Source organism: Onthophagus taurus, chromosome 1 (assembly GCF_036711975.1).
Source record: "Onthophagus taurus isolate NC chromosome 1, IU_Otau_3.0, whole genome shotgun sequence".
Taxonomy (NCBI): domain Eukaryota; kingdom Metazoa; phylum Arthropoda; class Insecta; order Coleoptera; family Scarabaeidae; genus Onthophagus; species Onthophagus taurus.
In genome coordinates this window covers 17,084,920-17,107,190 of record NC_091966.1, presented here as the reverse complement: position 1 = coordinate 17,107,190, position 22,271 = coordinate 17,084,920, and the positions used below count along the sequence as shown (strand labels likewise).

Genomic DNA, 22,271 nt, shown 5'->3' with positions numbered 1-22,271 from the left:
CTTGTTACAGGTCACTGTAAGGTAAATAAACACCAAACATTGAGACAGACATTCGAAGAAAAAAACTACTGTACGACGGCACTCTTGGATATCTCGCAGGCTTTCGATAGAGTCAGCTACCTCAACAATACCATTCTCTACTGTGATCATATTTGGAGCAGAGGTTCTTCTTTGTCCGACAGGAAGGTCAAGCCAATCTTCTGACCATACGTGCTGGAGTCGCTCAGAGCAACGTTTTGGGTCGCACATTATACTTCATATACAGGTGTCCCGAAACTCAACGTCAAAAAATAAGAAAAAAATTCCATGTCTCTTAGTTAAGTGGTAGACATATTTTTGAAAATGTTAAAAATCGTTCCCGTAGATCATATCTTTAGATATTAGTCAGAAATTTTTGCAATTTAATAGTGATTTTCTTAATAATGTAATTCTTATTAACCACAAAGGTTGTTATTATTGCGAAAAAAATATTAGCTTGATTAAGTTAAGATTGAAAAAATTTATGTCTATTAAGTTTGACACACGATTTCTAAAAAAAAGGAGTAGTACAGCACCTTTGGCAAATAATTTTAAAAGATGGCCTGTTTAGTTAAAATTTCCAAAATGGTACCTATTTAACATGAGAAATCAAAAATTATAAAAATTAGAAACATGCGGAGGAGTAGAGGTATAATACAATCAAAAACAGGTTTTCTTCGACATTTTCGACGACTTCTACATGAAAACCAAACCGCATGGTTAAATTCAATATGAAACACAACTCCAACATACGAAGAAGTTTCCACATGTAATAAATGAATTAAAATTAAAATAAAATACAATAAATACTCAATTGACGTAAAATGTTATATTTTTATACTTAGATTTTGATGTTGTTTGTCTTAAAGAATTTTTGTGTTGTATGTTGTTTGGATTTTAAATTTTAGTTTAATTTTAGATAACGATATAGGTTATAGTAATTTGATGTTTTGTAGTGTTAAGTACCTCAAGATGGGCGAATATTACGCTCGAAACGTCGTACTAAATTTAAAAAATTTAAATAAATACAAAGAAAAAAAATCACAAGGAGTTTGAAATGCGTTACTAACAATCAGAAGAAGAAAAATTATATAAAATAAAAACTTCCTTTAAAAGAAAAGGAATATATAAAGAAATATTATTGCCCGTTTTTCTGCAAACAACACGTTATTTAAAAAATTCATACATTCATAATATGTCCTTTGAATTTCCTGCAAAATAATTTACCAACTTTATCAACTCAATATCAACGGCCAACCCATACACCTGCTCATACAAGAGTGGTATGGGTTGGCTTCTTACCCGGTATCCGCTTGACGTTGAATTTCTGGACACCTGTGTATATATATTATATGTCTACAATCAGTGATGTGAATGTGTAAATTACCTTGTAAATTACCAAAATATTTACCGTAATTTGCTGTAAATTACCAAACAAATTTTTCATAAATTACCGGTAGGAGCTAGGATGTGTCTGCGCATGCGCTCTCGATGTTTTGATAATGCTGTAAAGCCCCTATAAGAAACTTAAAAGAGTTGGTTATAACAGAAACTATAACAAGTATTCTAGACGAAAATATTAAACGTAATATTTTAAACGATATATTCTAGGGACAGCTTGAATATAAGATTTTAAATCCCATTTTAATAATTTAAAAAAATGTACAAACTTCCCTACCTTGCATTTCTCATGTTGTTGACTATTTTCAACATTTGAATGATCAGCTACAAAGTGAATGCCCAGTTTTAGAAGTAAAAACAATTCTATCACTTTTAAAAGCACGAAAAGATATGGCTGTAACACCTTTACACTTAGCTGCAAATTTACTAGATCCAAAAATTATGGGTAGTATTCTGTTATATTATGGAAGTCTCTTTGTTGTACTACATCATTATGCAAAGTAGCAACAGAAATCTTAAATTGCTCACCAACAATGTGCACAACACAAAGAAGCTTTTCTGAATTATGTGTTTGAATTACATAGAATTCATATTTTGTTTCATTTTTAGAGTTTTTGTTACATAGTTTATTTTAAATGTTCCTTTGCAGTTTGTATAAAGGTTTTATTAAATCAAAATCAAGGTAGATTCTACTGTCCTTGAATCAAACTAATAAATAGGTTACCGTAGGAATTTATCAAAAAAAATATTAAATTACGCGAGAATAAATTTTGAGAAAAAATAACCATAATTTACAACAGTAATTTACACAAATTATAAATTACCGTAATTTTACATCACTGTCTACAATACATTAAAAATCATCCAACCTCATATCGTAAAGTAAGCAATAATAGTATATTAAAAAACAAGTTTCGTAAGACACGCTTGAAATGCACGAATTCAAGTTGAAAAGCGAGTGGCGAAGCTACGAGTTTTTTAATGAATGAGTGCTTTAAGTCTTATGAAACGTGCTTTTTATGCTATTTTTTGTAATTCGCGTATTTATACTTTTTTTAACAAAAATAAAGTAAATTTTGGCAATGTAGGGAAATAGGTATGTAGCAGTTGGTAACACAGGAACACTTGAAAATAGAAACTTTGAATTGACAATTAGAAACTGTCAAAACACAAAATATATTCACCTGAAAAAAATGTTTGATGTACACCTCCCAAAATAAGACAAATTGCTCAGAGTCAATGTCCTCATCATTGTGGACCTTGTATTTGATGCTAAGAACGTGTTTAAACATCCATAGACAAAAATTGTCACATTGACAACTAGAAAAATTAATGACCCAATGTCACCAACTTGAACTGGTTCCATAAAATGTTACTAAAATCTCATTACAGCATCAGATGCTGTAAGGAGTCTCATTACAGCACCCGTTTGAGTACTGTTATAGCTTTCATTACCGTAGCGAATTACAAAATAGTATATTAAAAAACAAGTTTCGTAAGACACGCTTGAAATGCACGAAATCAAGTTGAAAAACGAGTGGCAAAGCCACGAGTTTTTTAATGAATGAGTGCTTTAAGTCTTATGAAACGTGCTTTTTATGCTATTTTTTGTAATTCGCGTATTTATACTTTTTTTTAACAAAAATAAAGTAAATTTTGGCAATGTAGGGAAATAGGTATGTAGCAGTTGGTAACACAGGAACACTTGAAAATAGAAACTTTGAATTGACAATTAGAAACTGTCAAAACACAAAATATATTCACCTGAAAAAAATGTTTGATGTACACCTCCCAAAATAAGACAAATTGCTCAGAGTCAATGTCCTCATCATTGTGGACCTTGTATTTGATGCTAAGAACGTGTTTAAACATCCATAGACAAAAATTGTCACATTGACAACTAGAAAAATTAATGACCCAATGTCACCAACTTGAACTGGTTCCATAAAATGTTACTAAAATCTCATTACAGCATCAGATGCTGTAAGGAGTCTCATTACAGCACCCGTTTGAGTACTGTTATAGCTTTCATTACCGTAGCGAATTACAAAATAGTATATTAAAAAACAAGTTTCGTAAGACACGCTTGAAATGCACGAAATCAAGTTGAAAAACGAGTGGCAAAGCCACGAGTTTTTTAATGAATGAGTGCTTTAAGTCTTATGAAACGTGCTTTTTATGCTATTTTTTGTAATTCGCGTTTTTATACTTTTTTTAACAAAAATAAAGTACATTTTGGCAATGTAGGGAAATAGGTATGTAGCAGTTGGTAACACCGGAACACTTGAAAATAGAAACTTTGAATTGATAATTAGAAACTGTCAAAACACAATATATTCACCTGAAAAAAATGTTTGATGTACACCTCCCAAAATAAGACAAATTGCTCAGAGTCAATGTCTTCATCATTGTGGACCTTGTATTTGATGCTAAGAACGTGTTTAAACATCCATAGACAAAAATTGTCACATTGACAACTAGAAAAATTAATGACCCAATGTCACCAACTTGAACTGGTTCCATAAAATGTTACCAAAATCTCATTACAGCATCGGATGCTGTAAGGAGTCTTATTACAGCACCCGAAATAATAACGATATTGAAATAAATTTTACACGTACTGTGAGAGTTCGAGATGTCGTGAACTATTACGCCGCCAAGCTGTTAAATGTGCTGCCCGAATCTAAAATATGGCTTCACCTGTGGCTCTACCTTGGATTTAAAAGTTTCTATAACATTAATAAATACCTAATAAACAATTTCGATAACTTGGAGAACCTGCTATTGCATAGCCATAGTTTGTAATCGGCATTCTTTGAAAAAAATGATTTTGGGACATTTTAATTTAGTACTTGACTTGAAGGCTTTCCCAATCGTGAACTTGTTTCTTACAATTTGTTAATTTTTTTTAATACAATTTTCTACCAATAAATTTGTGAATTCATTTTTTCTACTCCATTTAATTCTTTTTAAAGTATAATTTGCTTTAACAAAATGATATATTTCTGTTATAGTAATTTTTTATGATGTGGATTCGTTAAATTTAACTACCTAGTTTTTCGATCAATCATTTATAAAAATAGCAAACATATTTGTGTCCCACTTTATGGGATTATTAATGATTCAACAAAAAAAAACACAACCCATCATTTATTGATGACTTTATTTTGATACAAAACACAACAAAGATAAATATTTATAGTTTGTCATTTTGTATATTTTTAAATCGTTTTAAATCGGATGTCTTATAATGGATGTTATTCATAATAAAAAAAAATTGTTTCAACATGTTACACAGTTTTGTTTAGGTTTATGTTTTTATTTTAAATGGTTGTTTCCATTTTATAAACGCTTTTAAAACTTACACCCTAAAATTTTATTCTAAATACACAAATTGTCCCTAAAGTTACAATTTACTCCAACAAAAATAAAGTTAGAGGTACAAAAAAAGGTAACCACTTTATTTTTTTTTAAATACACAGATCTATATAATATCACAAACAGTATTACTGGGTAATAATAATATATTCATATACACATTTTTATATATTCTACAACGTTATTTATTTTATATTCAACTCTTCTTTATTCTTACAAAACTGACCCAACTTTTTTTTTTTAATTTTGCATCAAATAGCACCAATTTTCGGATTCTACAAATATAAATATAATCAGATCTTTTTTATACCCAACTTGTTTCTTTTAATTTTATGGTCCCCGCTTTAAAAATTACCAATAGCGGTTTTTTGAGCGATGCAACTTGGACCCGAAACAGAAAACATCGCCACTCAGTAGCTGTTTTAAGTACTTTGATAAATTTTTGGTTGATGTATTTTTACGTCTTCTTCGTCGCTTGAAATTTATTTTGGAAGACGATTTATTTCCCTTCTTATTTTTTTTTAATACAGCAAAAACTTTAATCGCTTATAACTAGACGGAGAAATCTTGTACACACGTGAGTTTATAGACATGTTAATATTATTATTATTATTATTTAAAGAGTAATAATAATTTCATTTTGAGATTGTAAAAATAAGTACATTTACAAAAATCGAGAAAAACATAAAAAAAATGAAACAGTCTCTTTTAAAAACTACCTTTTAATTTCCATGTAAAAAGTAATTACATGGACAACCTTCTCTGCTACTTCTTTTTCTTGGTACGTGCTGGTTTGATGATAGAATCATCGGTTACGTTTGTTTGCGACTTTGAAAGTCCGTTAGTTAGATTGGAGTTGATGATCTCGTTGTTGTTATTGACGAGGGTTATTTGAAGACGCGGAACTGTTAATGGTCTGATAAGAGATTTTACCACGGGAGGTACTGTTGGTGCGCTTGGTAAGACGGGCGTGCTAGCACAAAGAGCGGCGCTGGTCAATTGCGTAACCAATCTGGCGCTGGAAACGTGGTCATTCTGGCCTGGTCCGGAAGACGTCCTGAATACCTTTCTTAATTTAGACTTGATGCCTAGAAAGTCCAGAGCAAATCTATTAGTGTTGTTGAAACGAGGAAATCTATTTGTGGATTAGATTTTTTGTGTCAATTATAAAAGATTAAAAATGTTGAGCTAAATTTTTTTGTAACTGTACATTCAATGCGATAAAATTCATGTTCAATTCCAAACGAAATTTCCATTTAAACTATTCATAAAACAAAATGTGCTCGATACGGTCAATTTAAGTATTCACATGAACACACGTAATTTCAATTTTATTTTAATTTTATGTTTCACTTTTAAACTATTAAAATTAACTAGAAAATCTATAAATTGATCAGCTAGAACTAGTAAAGAACGGATACTTGACCCCATATTTAGGAGCATTAAGTCATAATACCAGGGGGACCTTAATCTACCCGAGGTAATAAAAAAGATGTCCGAAGACGCAGATATCGCCAGCTTACGGAGCAGGAAATACCATCGTAAAACGGTGATAAACTTTTTACACCGTCTCAGATGCTGGCGGATTTAATCATCATTTCCAGATGAGCGAAAACCTTCCCTGCTACCCCGTTTTCTGCGACCTCGGGCGTAATCAACACCCAGCAGGAATGAAGAAAATAGATTTTGATGAAAAACGTGATAATCAAAAAGTAAATAGAAACCGAATTGTTTCATTTTTGTCTACTTTATACGCGAGGATTCATTAAATGTAAGTGGGATTTACACACGAAGCGATGTTTCATTCCGGGAATTGAAAGAAACGCAGAGAGCGTTTCCCATTCAACCTGGCTTCTTTTGTGGAAATTCATTTGTATAAGAATCCGTGCTTTTCAATTCTTATTGTGTAAAAGTAGAACAAGCCCTAAAGAAAATCATCTGATATTGTTTAGTTACACTACTTCATTATTACCATGATTTTGTGTATTCAATTTAATTTTTATGATTTAAATATGAGAATATAATGAAGATCCTTACCGTGTGAGGATTGTTGTGGGATTTGTGGTACGGGAACGACCTTTCCAAGAAGAATCCTTGCTCCCATCTCATTCTCAATGCCCCAATTGCCGTACGACGTGGACCTTTCTAACAAGCGTTGTCTGGCCAACTTCTCTATAACGTCCGCACACACGTAACGGCCGCAAAATCGGGCCCATTGGTCCGCCCGGAGGCCACGTCCGTTGTCCCTAAGGGTCGGGTTAGCTCCTGAAACAGTCGTTTCAAAAGGGTACAGCCATTAGTCGACCGAGCTATTTGTCCGAACAATAAAAGCTGCTTTCACCTGAAAATGTTTCTAGAACGTGCTAACAAAATCTCGAAGCTATAAAAGTTTTAATTATCTATTTTAGAAAATACCAAGATAAATTAAAAAATAAAATTTATTGGTAAAACATTTTCTTGTATCGTATTAGTAAGAAAATAGAAATTATAGTGTTTTATTTTACCGGGTAAAAGAAAATATTTACTTCTGGGTATGCGTTAAAGGTATTCAGTAAAGAAAATACATAAACATTGTTACATAAATAACTAGCCAGTATAGGGATTATTTATAAACCACCTACTTTGGTATGTTATAAATAGCAGTTTAAAAATTTATAAGCTATTTTATTACAATGATAAAGTAATAGCAATAAACGTCAGGTTACTACATGTTGGTAACAAAAATCCGACGGCCTCCCCACGGAAAACGCGAACTAACCTACTTAAATCACGCTGCAGACGGCCAAATCGCAGGAAATACGTTGATAACCCAACCACGAAATAGGATTTTGTTTTGTATGTTGCCCTACAAGCGAATAAAACCAGGCCGTGAACAAGGTTTCCCGGGACAATGAATATAAATCTATTCCCGCTGAGAAGGTTGATCGTCTCTGAAAACATTTCTGAAGACATATGTACACGTGTATTGATTACTAGATAGAGATATAATGCGAAATTGTATTGTTGCAGGGTTCAATTTCTCCAGGAGCTTTGTAACAAGACTATATGTTATATTTATAATTTAATTTTTAACAGTTAACATTTAATTTTATTTTAAAGTAAAATGAATTTGGAAAATTTTATAATTTTAAACTTTTTTGTTATTTTTATTGCTATTTATTTATTTTTATTGTTTTTACCAATTGACTGTGTCGTTACCGCTGTTTCTTATGATAACCATTTTTGATACAATTTATTGATTTTTCCATTGCCTTGATCTAATTTATAATAACTTCTCAATAACTCTTCAGTAACTTGTAATAAAATGGCAAGTACAGACATCGGATCTCCTCTTCTACCATCTAAGTTAGGAACTTTGACACGAACTGTTGAACCAACAATTTCCGAGGGGAGTGTCTGAAGAAACCTTCATTTTTTGCTTGCTGACATAATATTTCATCCATTCCCTACAGGTCTTTATTTAAATATTTGTATTACACATTTGAAATAAAATGGTTTTAAACAATCAGTATAAAGGGAATGATTTTCTGAGCAAATGTAACTAAACTTTGCTTCTTCAATTTTTCAGTTTCTTGTTCATTATCCTCGTCTTCGTTATTAATATTTTTTATCAGTATTATTGATATCCTTCTATTTCTTTCTCTATATTTTGCAAAAGATTCTTTAAATCTTCTTCTCCTCTAATACAGCAATGTTTTCTTTCGACAAAGAAGACATTGTAAACCAACTTTTGGGTCTATACCAAACATTGTATTCCAAAGAGTTTTTTAACTACAGAATGGTTGGCACAATTTTTCAGGAATTGGATAAATTGCAGGCTTTACTCCATTTGTTCATGCTACTTTACTACATCCAAATGGCGAGCATGTTTTAACATGAAAGATTATACAAGATTATATATGTATGTTTTAAGGGTACCATATTGATAGCAGTAAAAACGTTAACATTCAGATCATTAAATGATAGTTGGTTAAAAAGATCAGAAAGAAAACTAATCAATAAGCAGAAAGGACGGAATTCGTTTGATATCTTAACCTGTTTTGAAAAAAAGAATGTTTCTAAAACCTTTATAAAAATATAGCATAATCTGCCCATGAAAAGGCCCTCAGAGTGAATATTCATTGCCAGAAAGCCAGAAAGAAAACAAAAACAAGATATACAGGAACCAAAAAGAACTCAATAAATATCCAAAAAAGAGATAGAAAGTAGTTTAACTTGCTTTTTCACCTTTTTGCACCGTTTATAAAACTTTTATTAAGAGAAGAACACTTTCTAACTATACATTTTGGTGGATAATAACCACTATAAATTCCTGATACGCACAAAATTATCGTTGACGTCACATTTAATTTAGACATAGTTTGGACGACATATACTTATATTGAATTGTACCATAAAACAGATAGAAGATGAATAGCAGTCAATACAAAGTTAGAAAAAGCCAGAAAATAGCCAATCAGATATCAGAAAGAAGTTTAATTTTCTCTGTCTACATTTTTAAATTAAATTTTAAATAGCTCTTGCTTTTAAATAGGTCTTCCTTTAAATTAGCTTAATTACAACATTTCTGAGGCAAAATTTTTTGAATAAGTAAAAAAAGTATGCAAAAGAGAAGTTAGAGAGAGAAGTTTGTGGTTACCAAAGAGATAACATAAAAAAGCCAATAAATGACAAAATATGAATTTACTGTGCCTACAGCTCAAAAAGCTGGTAGGTTAGAGAGTAAGTGATGATATTGGAGCCATACTGATGCGATCAATAAATACTTACAAACAGAAGAGTCATTGATCCTCTATGTCGGGGGGTTAGGAACGAGATTAACTCTAACCTATAAAAATCTTCTTGTTACGAAAATTACACAAAATAATGTCGGATTGATTACTGCAAGACGACACACGCTAAGAAAAAGGACTAAGAGAAGATCAATTCTGTGATCAAAAAGTTTTCCAACATGAAAACATATCGGTTGGATGTTACAGTTACAGTTAACCCTTGTGCGTATTTGAAAAACTAAGGTCCAATCACTCCATGACGGCTTACAGCACACCAAACGGCGACTTTCTCACTATGCTGCTCACTTGCTGTCCAATATCGGAAGTTCTGTTTGTTAACAGAACAGTTCAATTGAAAATGAGTCATATCGGTCATCATTATTATTGGTTCATCAGCAAAAATCATTTACATTCTTTCAGCGAACTGCTGGCGGTGTGCAAAATCTTCTTCTTTCAGTTGCTGGATAACCATTAGCTTATAGGGGTGAAAGAGAATGTCTTGGTGTAAAATTCTGCTTATGTAATTAATAAAAATAAATGAAATAATAAATTTCATTTATTTTCAAAACTGAAGAAGAAGAAAAACAAATTTTACTCTGTACCCACTACATAAAAAAATAAGAATAACAACAAAAATAAAAAAGTGAAGGGGTGAGGATAGGGCTACCGAAAAGGATTTTCTGCCCGTAATTTTTGTAGTGTAAGGTGGATTGTTGCGAGGGTGGAGTAATCGAGGCGATATAAGCGTGTGTTGCAAGGCGTTGGTAGGAAAATTTAGGATGGATTTATCGGACAAAGATTGAAGGCGGGTATGGATAGGGGGTATATCGGTAAGTTGGTATAGCAGATCATTGCTAGGGTTAAAGAGGGGGTTCCTAATTCGAGTGATGGATCTCAGTGCAGATCTTTCCGCTACTTCCAGGTGGTACTTCGTTCTTCTTGGTGCGTAGCTTAGCAGTATTGATCCATATTCTATGATGGGCCTGCATATGGTCTTGTAGATGTGCGAGGCACATGAGGTAGAGATTCCACGACCTTTGAACGAGAGGGATTTAAAGTGTTTGGCGCGTGTCTTTACTTTCATCCTCACCTTGGTTGCATGAGTGGAGAACTTAAGCGTTTTGTCAAGTGTTATGCCAAGATACTTGCAGGTTGGTGAGACGGAGATTGCCGTTGATTGGATTTTAATTGTGGGAGAGGGAGCGCGAGGTGAAAGGAATGGGACAAAAAATTGTGTTTTTGTGGGATTGAGTAGGATGCGCCATTTTCGGTACCAATTTTCCCTTTCATTTATGAGCGTCTGCAGCTTACGGACCGAAGAAGTGATATGCCTACTGTGCGAGACCAATACTGTGTCGTCGGCATAAAGTAGTGCGTATGCAGCGAGGTTAAAGGAACTGATTTAAATCATTTTACTTTTTCATTGTTAATAAACATTTCTTCAATTAAACAACAGCTGAGTTATTCTCATTACAAAAACGACCTGGTGGTTTACAAATGTAATAAGCTGAATCTCATGCGTGATACAATATTGTATCCGCCTTTCAGCCGAAACAAAGTCCAATTTCATTTAATTGTTGTAATGAATGTTTAATTAAAAGAGCAACTGAGGCTATGCGAAGCAAAGAGAAAATGTTGAAACTATACATATTTTCAAGTTTTAATTTTTGACGAAATTTGTGAAATGAAAATTTTTACATTTATAATGTAATAAAGAAAGAAAATCAATATGTGGAAGTATTAAAGTCAAGTAAAATCAAATAAATCTAACAATTACAGTAGACTCCGGTTATAACGTATCCTCAAGGGATCAAACAATGCGTACGTTATATCGTTATGCGTACATTAGAACTTTAATGCTGCTACGAGCAAGTCCTAAAATATTTTCGAGTTTGACAGTGGCGATGTTAATAAAGTAGCGTGTCTCGTTCCAGGAGAACTGATCGCAAATTATATACCAACTGTTGGCTCTCCCTGCAAACGTTTTAGCGCTGCCCTCACGGTGCCAGCAATCCTAGAGTGACCTAGGACCCAGATCTAGAACCTGTGTTATCACAACTCAGTGTTTTTAAAGTTCTTGTACAGTCGTTAACCAAAGCCGACATTGTCTTAACGGCCTGCAGCGCCTGGAGAGCGGCTTGACTGTCTGAGAAAAATCGTACTACCATATTCTTCACCCCTCTCTCAAGAAGGATTTTAGCACCCATGTCAATAGCAAATATTACCCTTTGGAATACAGTACAGTAGGTACTAATAGTTATTAGTAGGCTGTAAGCTTGCTTAATCCGAAATGTCTGGCAGTATACTCTTGCCCCGACACCTTCCGGCGTTTTTGATAAATCTGTGAACATGCAAATTGGTAGGACATGCCGGAGCAGTTTTGAGCATATTGCTTAAACCTGTAAATGGTAGTTCTGGTCACTTTCTCTATATGCAAATGCAAAGGAGATATAAGAAGAACATCTATTGCTAGAATTGACGTTGTGCTTATCGCACCAGAGATTGCCAATCCAGCTAAGTACTCGTTGATTTCGTGAAAGTTTACTGATAACTGAAGTCTGTCGGGCTTTCCTATACCAGGCTGCCGCTCCTTATGTGATCATAGGTCTAACCACAGTTACATAGAGCCAGTACAGTTTTTCCCCAATTTTTTCCACAAACTCTACGACAAGTTCAGGATTACTTTTGTCTAGGATTACTTCTAGATATTTGACTTCCTTTAAGAAAGGAATTGCTTCACCTTGGATAGTTGGGCGAATTAGTAGACCCAGCTTTCGTCTCCTGGTGAAGAGCACAACAATTATCTGTTGCAGGTTTATCGGCAGATTACAAACATTATACCTCGTACACACTTTTCACCCTTAAACTTTAGGGTACGACCCAGAGTAAGTTTATAAAAAAGTCCTGTTTTATTACCATTGAAAATATTATCATTGCTGTAGTTTCTTCTTAATTCAGGCTTTACCAAACATGCTTTAACCAAGTGCAAACGACATCTTTATTAACTTCAGCTGTTCCTCCAGAAATTTTATCGGTAACGATGTTGTCTTTACTTTTTTCGTGTATAATCGCCACCTTTTCTTTCAAATCTAACTTCATGCTTGCTTACATTCGAGTTCGACATGTTTATAAGTTGATCGAACGTGTACCTACAACTAGCAAAAAATTAAACTGATACAAGTACATGCAAGTCAACTTTGAACGGGCAGAAAAAACATCCGTTACATCTGATTGAACGTTATAACGAGGGCACGTAATACACGGACTCTACTGTATAAACATATCTGATCAATATCGAAAAATATGAAATCAGAATATGGAAAAATATTAACTGAATTAATAAAAACGGTATTTTAACCTAGAAAAAATGTCTTAAAGAAAATTATGTCTACGTTTTTTCCGGAATCTCCAGTCTGTTAAACATAGATAACTCGTATAAATATTCATGCTTAACTTAGGTTCAAAAATGCACGATTTTTCTCTTTAAGGTAAGAAGTAAATTATGTAAATTCATTGCGGAATATTTTTCGGTACATTTTAGAAATTAATATTCATGAAGATTTAAATGAATTAGGTATACGCATAAAAGACGCTAAATATTAAATATCAAACATAACTTTTTAATAAATTTTAATCAAAAAACTTGGAGTTAATTTTTTAAATACTTCCTGAACGAAATTTAGTACTCGATCAGCAGTTCACTTCGCTCCACCAATTGCGGTAACGTATCAATTAAAGTCAAAAACGCTATCGATTGACATCTTTCATCCGTTACTCCACGTAACGACCCCTATTTAATGAACGCGGTATATTTCCTTCCTCTTTCCCTCCCGCTTTAAGGGGAAAGGGTTTATTTCAAAACCATCTATCCGGAGGCAATATAGAGCTAAACTCAACGACTTCACATATTTTCCAAGCCGAACGGTTGAAAACGAAAAATTACCCCCTTTAATTACTGTGAATAGCGAGTGCATTTTGTACTCGATTTCGTATACCCTTTGATGCAGTTTTCATCAAAAACCGGGTGAACCCCTCTTAATTGCTATAAAAAAAGTCTATTTAGGATACCATTTAGGTTTAATCCGGTTTAATATGTCTTAGCGATATGTACTTTTCATTTAGTTGAGTGGTTTGATACCTGGGTTAACTGCTAAGAACATGGAGTAGGTCAGTTCGCACATCGTTAGTAAATTAATATTTGTACTGCGGTGATAGTAAAGAAATTGAAAATAGAAATTTGTTTGATTTATAAATTTGAAAGTAATTGTGGATTAAAAATTGAAAAAAGAGTTCTTAAAGTATTATTTGAGAATAATCCTGTTTCTGAGTTGGTTTTGGGAATGGAGTTTTCAAACTAACAAAGCAGATTCGCTGCACCGCTTGTTCGGAATCCGAAGAATCCTCAGCATTCCGTCCCATTAAAAGAAAATTCATTTCGAGGAAACGGGGTTCGTGTTGGAACATCTACATTCAGCACTGAATTCGCTGCTGAGCTTAAATGTCCCAACGGTCTTTTATGGATGCTTGAATTTCCCCAATCTTTACTCAGTGTCGAATTAGTGAATTTGTATACTTAAAAGCACATTTAAAAGCGGGATATATTATATGATCCGCTTTTATTATCTTTATCAAACTTTAATGAGATAAATTTAAAAAATATTTGTCGTTGATTCTTCAGATATCGGTGTCGAACGACATCGACGGTTGTATATATCCGGTATATTTTTCCATTATCGCGACAGTTTCCGGAAATTGAAAACGTTTATTTGCTCAAGATCAATATGAAGTTTTTTTCAAAAAAGTATTAAATAAATGCCATCAATCCTCGATTACCACCTTTATTCAAATAAAAATAAAAACCTATCAGATCTTAAACGGATCTAATTATAAAAAGGACTTCTCGCTTCTTAAAGTAGACAGGAATGTAAACGTCTTTTAATGGATGTCTGAGAATAGCAAGAAACCTTTAGTACGTACTTTACCGTTAAAGGGCAAAGTGGCACACGATGTCTTATGCTTTCAAGCGACTGACGACGCTCCTCGCTGTTAAATCCAGATAAAACCGCAATTTCACGAAGGTGAATAGGAGAACATTTCTTGCCGTCATGATCATGTATTACAGAATAATATTACAATATAAATCCCTAAACGTGACGTTGGGCTCTATTTTCCGAGTGGGGTTACGAATAACTTTTTTTTATTCACAGTAAACTACACGCTCACAATTTTGAGTCTAAAATTAGATTTGGATTGGTGATTCATCGGAACGTATTAAGAAAAAGTCAACAAATTTTGGTCGTTAATTTTGTACCAAAGATTTAGGTGTTTCGAGGAGTAATCATCGCTAGAGGATACTTTATTGAAACATTGTTTTATTAATACGTTTATTGATGCAACGAAATCTTTATTGGTTTCGTTGCCTTCGATTTGACTAGATCTGCGTGCGTCATATAGACGTCAATAAAAGAAGTGCTTTTCGTTCGTTTAGTTTAGATGGTTTACTTTTAGTACATATAGAACAACATTCATAAATAAATATTTTTAAAATGGTTTATTAGTTTATCTAATAATTTTAATTATTTATCGGCCATAAAATCGTTAACAAATTAGGTAAAGATTATGGAATTATATTAATTACCTCAACATTATTGGGAATGTTGTTATCAATAAGAGCTTTAGAGTTGGACGTGTAATCGAATAGTAAACATGGTTGATTTAATTGATTATGTATTAATTCCATTTACTGCGACAATGAAGATCAAAGGATTAGTTAGGAATGGTGATCGATTTGTAACAAAATACCTATTAGGTTGTCACACTATTGAAATCAATGTTTTATTAACATTTATTATAATATATATTGTTGCTTTATAACACAAATCTCTACGAAATATTTTATAACGGAAAATTTTATAATCAAAGAAAGATGATGCTAGAAACAGTTTGTCAGTTTCACATCTGAAGACTAACGAAACTGAGGAGAACTTAGTAAGAAGCCAACCAACACCGGATTTAAACGATTATTTCAGCATCTGTTAATGAGTTCTAAGCCTTTACAACTCGAATATAGGCGTAGAACGCCAATGTTATCATTTAATAATCGGTCTTTGTTGGTTAGAAACTGATGGAATCTATACAATGTTTATTATTATTATATGAAATTTTATTTAAAAGGAGGAAATTTTATTATGTACCAATTTAATAACGATTGAAGAAGCAGTACTTATTTACTAACTTTAATAAACCAACACTCCGAGATAAAAATTTATTAAGACATGGTATCAATTGTGATTCAGGGTTACAATTTTTATTACACATCTCGAATGCAAAATAAAGAGAATTGGTCATAACCCCACTCTAGCCACGTACCTGAGATCTAAAATGCTCGAGAGAGGAGCCTTGTAGTTACAAGACACTTGCGACCAAATATGATTGCAGTGGAAAAGGGTTTACAGAAGAGGCTGTTATCCTAATAATTGCGGGACAAGCACGTGGAATTTCGTGTCTTGTTAAATACATAAATTATGTGATGGAATTTTCGAATAGGAGTGGCTATACGAAATAAGTAATTGCGGAAAATTCTAAATAGTTGTAAAGATGACATAGAACAGTATCAACTATTTGTAGGCCAGAAACGAAATTAAGGCGAATTTAGTTAAATTTGAGAAGGGAAAGAGAAGGTGTGATCAATATGTTGCTTGTAACCCTGTTAGAAGACGAGGAATATCTAGTACTAAATATGCGGTTATAAGCAAAGATTTTAATGCAGGGCATCTGTTGTAGGAAAATCGTATCTTATATGAAAGAGATGAGAAGATGAATGAGTGATTTTTATTGCATAGATAAGATATTTTAAATATGAATTATAGAGGATCAGCATTTGAGATGGCTGGAGGTGGAATGTATCGTTTAAGTATTGCCTTCTTTTCATATACTTTAATATACAGAGAATATTTAAAAGCACGAGGAACATTTAACTGACTAAGTGTTCCAGAAACATTTCCTGGAGTGTTTGGGTGAAGAGAACACGAGAAGGTACACTTGGATTATTGCGTTGGTGTCGTTTGAGATACTCACAGTAGTTGATGTGGGCCATTAAATGTTTTCTGTTACAAAGATGTTTGAGGTGTGAATAGGTAGAGTATTGTGCGAGTAGAGATTTCTTTCGATACGAGGAATAAATCACATATTTACAGCCAGGAATTTCTTTGACGTGAAGGACGATCGAGTTCTGACGAATCAACGATTAACAAAATAATTATCAACCTGAAACTTGTCATCATATTGCAACGTCTCGGCCGTGAGCAACCTCGGCTTAATCATTCAAAAGATCTACAACTTTATCAAATAAAGCAGAAGTCGTTTGTTGCTTAACTAGCTTCAAGTTGATGTGATATTAATCACTGAGCCTCGACCTCGGCTTTATAAGATGAAATTGTAGTAAGTCTTTGTAGCATATAATAATAATAATATCTTTATTGTGCAAAAACATTCAAGTGTTACACTCGTCAATCACTACTACAATAACCGTACAGACAAGTATAATAATAATTATAACAAAGCAAACGCAATAGATTAATCATAACAAAAATAGTAGTAATTCCAAAAATAAACGCAACAAAAATAGTCATAGTCAAAAATAATTACGATTCCGATACACATATATTGAAATTTTCGGACGTAATTGTGTCGTTTAAAAAGTGAGTGCATGAGTAGTATTCCCGCTCAATCAAGAAGTTCCTTAGAGATTTAAGAGGCAATCCGCCGACAGTGACTGGCAGTTTGTTAAAAAACTTAACAGCAACAATATTCACACTTTGGTGACCCTTTGATAATCTGGAATATTTAGGTATTGTTTCTAGTGTGGTGGTTATGGACTTCACCATGTGTGACAAAGTGCTGACTTTGTACCTTAATATATAGTATGCTGGGGTATAGGTACAATGAAGGAAATGTCAGAATTTTCAATGAAACAAATGAGTTCCTGCAGTCATCACGATACTTTACATTATCGAGGACGCTGAAGACACGATCTTATATAACTGATTTTGAAAGATTGAAGATGGCAACTTCTCGTTATACACAAAATCTATTTAAATAAATTAGATACAGTTTCACAACCTGTACAAAACATCGCGGAAAATCTATTCAGTACGATTTGGACATCTTTTGTTCCACATCGATAACGGACTCCTAATGGCAGTTACTGATGAGTACTAATGACTTCAAAGGTGACAAACAGCTACTTTGAGCAGAATTCGTAATTGTGGTTACAACCATACTCCGTTTGATTGCTTTACAGAATTGATGAATGGACAATCATCCATAGTAAAAACGACGAAACGTATACAAGAAATGACTAAGGTGAAATCGTACTGCAATAAATGCCGGGGGGCAATACATCCTTTGTATTAATTTTGTACATAAACCAAAATATAACCAATAAACATAAGTATAGTGTAAATAGATAAGAGTATATTAGAGGAAAAGTGGAGAATATATAGAGGAACTTCTACAAGATAATTAAGATGGAAATAACAGGGTATCAACCCAAAAACAGTGCGTGTAAAAACAAAAAAGAAGCAGAGAAGGGGTAGTACTAATAGAAAGGGAATGACCTGATAACAACCTGCTGGGCGGAAGAAAGGATTCCCGAGAAATGGAAGGTGGGAGTAATCGTACCACATTAGAAAGGAGACAAATCTGTATGTGATAATTACAGAGGCACCTTAGAGGAGTGCTGTGAGCAAACAGACAGGAATAAGCTTGAGGGGGAAGTGAAACTGATAGAAATACCCTGCAAACTTGTGAGAATGGTGATGTACAATGGACAACTCGGCAGTAGAAGTACAGATACCGGATGCCAAATCGGAATGTTCAAAATAAAATCGGGAGTGAACCAAGGAAATGCAGTAATATTCAATGTGGCACTGCACTTGGGGATCGGTAACCTTCACAAAGGAGGGTTAGGTTGGGTTGGGTTAACGCCGACGATATACCGAGTATGAGTCGCACGCGGGAAGAAATGATTAAAGTGTTCAGAAAGATAGAAGCGAGCACGAAAAAGATACACATGATAAAGGAAACAAACACTAAATATATGAAGGTATCAAGGGACAAAAAAGGAAGTAATCGCCAAAATGTATACATCAAGGACTACAGCTTTCAGGGTGCCAAGAGCTTCAAGTACTCCTCAAGCACGATTACGAATGCAATAAAGGAGAGAATACAATCTACAAATAGATGATATGCAACAATTATGGATAAGGGTTTCACTGAAGAAATTATCGTTATCGTGTGGTGTTATTTATAAGCCCCCAAACATAGTTGCTGGAGACTTTATAGCTTCTTTTGAAGAAGTATTGGCACAAGTTACTTTATTGGCTGATGATGTTTTATACGTTGGGGACTTTAACATAGATATGCTCAAATCTGACACGGCAGCTGTTTCTGAATTAATTAATACACTGGAGGTGTTTGGACTACACCGGCTAATTAACGAGCCAAGACGAGTCACACCGAAAACTGCCACCTTGCTTGATGTTATTCTGTTCTCCAACGATAAATTAGTGTCTGATAGTGGAGTGTTGGATAATGATTTGTCGGATCATTGTCTGGTCTTTGTCGAGCTGCATACACCACAGGTTGTACCCCTGTTCAAGACATATTGGAATTACGTTGGATTTAACGAGTTCATGTTTTGTGAGCACTTCTTCGCATCATTGCCCTGGCGAATTTTATATGAGATTCAGACTAAACATGAAAAAGTTAGATTTCTAAATGAAAATATACTAGTGCTACTGGATCTGGCGCGTAACTTGGTTACAAATACGCATCGCAATTGCGTATTGTCCAAACATAGATCACTTCCTAACCACTTTCAAAATGCTTCTATTATTAACGATTTCTTTATTGATTCGCTTCCCAGCACCAATACCACCGTTGATAATAATAAGTATTCCAACTTAAATGAACGTGTTGTAAACCCTCTCGGATTTTCTACAGTCTCTGAAAGCGATGTTCTGAAGATTTTAAAATCAATTAAATCCAATGCACTTGGTACCGATGGAGTATCGGTTAAAACATTAAAGTACTGTATGCCATTTCAACTGCCTTATGTCACACATGTTGTTAATTTTTGTATTCAAAATAGTGTATTTCCTTCCTTGTGGAAAGTAGCAGTCGTGCGCCCGATACCAAAAGTTGCTAATCCAATCCTCGTTGCTGACCTTCGCCCAATAAGTATACTAACGGCAATGTCAAAAATCATGGAAAAATTATAAATGTTCAGATGCAGCATCACCTGGAAATTAATAACATCATTCCTTCCTTCGGTTCAGTCTGGATTTAGACATGGTTATAGTTGTACGACTGCTTTAAGGTGTGTAATCGCTGATATAATGGGTGCAACAGATAGAGGGGACATACTTGTTCTATTGGACTACACGAAAGCGTTTGATACAGTAAATCACAACCTCTTACTAACTATTTTAAAGCACTATGGGCTGGAAGATTCGGCAGTTTCATTCTTTGAGAATTTCATTAGGGGTCGACAACAATATGTGCAGCTGTCTAACCATCAATCTAATATACGTTTTCTGTGCTCTCCCCAACCCTGTTCTCAATTTACACAGCACCTTTAAGTAATATTTTTAAGTACTGCAAAATTCATTTTTACGCAGATAATACTCAGGTGTATATATCATATAAACCTCACGAACAGCAACATTATCTGAATTTATTGAATACAGAATTGTCAGATCTGGTGACTGCCGCCAACCATCACAGTTTAATAATCAATCCGAATAAATCAAAAGTCATAATATTTGGGCGAAGGGCGTATATTTTGCGTTATGGTGGAGATGTAAAGGTAACGGTCCACGGATCAACGCTCCCCACTGTATCTGAAGCACGTAATTTAAGGTTGGTGATGGATTCGGATTTGAGATTCCGGCGTCACGTGTCAAGTATGCTTCAGGGTGCGTTTGGTAAACTAAAAGCTCTGTACCCCTTTCGCCATCTTCTCACTGTCAACACTAAGATTTTACTTTGTAATGCGCTGATTTATCAAAATTCTATTTTGGAGATGTAGTGTGGGCCGTCTTTACTTAGGATTGATGAGTAGTGCATACAGAGGGCTCAGAACGTCTGTCTGCGATTTGTTTTTGGGATTAGGAAGTATAACAGAATTTCATATAAGTTAATAGAGGTAAAATGGCTTAATATGATCCGTAGGAGGCAGCTGCATTGTTGTATGTTTTATTACAACATAATTCAGAGAGAAAAGCTGCAATATTTATGTAAAAAAATTCAATCCGCACTGACATTCATAACTTGAACTTGTGGTCCAGGGGAGCTTCAGTTACCAGATTGTAAAGATGTACAATGATTTGCCCACTGAAACGAAACTGCTTGCAAGCGTCTCCTCATTTAAAAAGCGACTGTTTAATTGCTTTCGTACTTGATCAACAGACGGTCATCTTAACTGTTTAAATGTAAGGCGAAGGTACTTTTTTGTTTCTGTTTGTGTTGGCAGAGGTATTTATTTATTATTTAAGAATTTAAATTTTTTTTATTTTATTTTTTTATATTATTATTACATATTGTTTTTAGTTTTGTTAAATTTTCGGTCAAGTTTGTTCGCTTGTTGTTGAACGTTGGAATAATATAAGCAGTATTATAATGGAATTTAAAGTTAAGTTGAGCAGTGTCTCGGCACTGAACTTCGCCATTTCATTATTATTATTATTATTAAGAGAGTCATAGCTGATATCGTAGTATCTTATTTGAGGTGAAACCAGCAATAATTCAAAATAATTAATCAAGAACTTAACGAGTGCGCGTAGTTGTGGTAACTTAGCAAAAAAATTGTATATGAGAACGAAATAGTGATGTTCATAACCGACGATTAGCACAGTGAATTCAAATAAAATATACAGCCTGATTCAGAGTAAGCGCCTTATTTTTTTTTAAGCTACACTATGGGTACTACTTTCAACATATTTGGCAGTAATATGTTTTAGGACATTCTCTACACGATGGTGATATCATATTTTCAATTGGTCGAATTATTTCAAAATGGCGACTGTCAACTTTTTTTTTTTAAATGGAATGCCAAATTTTTTTTTTTTTTATTGGGATCCTAAAAACATTCTTTATACGACAGTATTGTGTTTTTTTTAAAGTTCCTTTCCTTCCCCATCAAAAAGCACACATTTTAATCTAGTAGCGCATGAATGTTTTACACTCGATGTTATTTTTGTCCAAATATCAAGTAGCGCTAGACACAAAAGAAACATTTAAACTTTATTTTGTAATAAACATCTACTTATTTATTTATTTGGAATAATTCGTCCAATTGAAAATATGATATCACCATCGTGTAGAGAATATCCTAAAACATATTACTGCCAAATATTTTGAAAGTAGTACCCATAGTGTGGCTAAAAAAAAATAAGGCGCTTACTCTGAATCAGGCTGTATATTGCGACGTCCTTTCCTGGTTCGGTCCTAGGAAAGGGGTCTTGGTGCCCTTTTATATGTTCGGGATGTAAATATTTTAACAGTTATAATCAATATAAGACTTTGTTCTATAACCTTTGATTTTTATTTGTTACTATACACAAAATTAAATTTTAAAATAAACTTTGTTTTTATTTAAGTCAAAAGGATATGATTAAAATAACGATAAATTTGGAATAA

General features: G+C 33.6%; 1 protein-coding gene across 2 annotated transcripts in view; it reads right to left on the bottom strand.

Annotated features, from left to right (window-relative positions):
- Nucleotides 1-4,565: 4,565 nt before the first annotated feature.
- Nucleotides 4,566-22,271, bottom strand: part of LOC111415754 (ankyrin repeat domain-containing protein 33B-like) — a 74,073-nt gene continuing 56,367 nt past the window's right edge. For both annotated transcript variants that reach the window (XM_023047600.2, XM_023047601.2), the window contains exons 7-8: nucleotides 6,835-7,062; nucleotides 4,566-5,885 (exon numbers count right to left, since the gene is read on the bottom strand). In XM_023047600.2, the coding sequence (XP_022903368.1) occupies nucleotides 5,563-5,885; nucleotides 6,835-7,062 (551 nt within the window). In that variant the 3' untranslated portion in view covers nucleotides 4,566-5,562. The remainder of the gene's footprint in view (nucleotides 5,886-6,834; nucleotides 7,063-22,271) is intronic.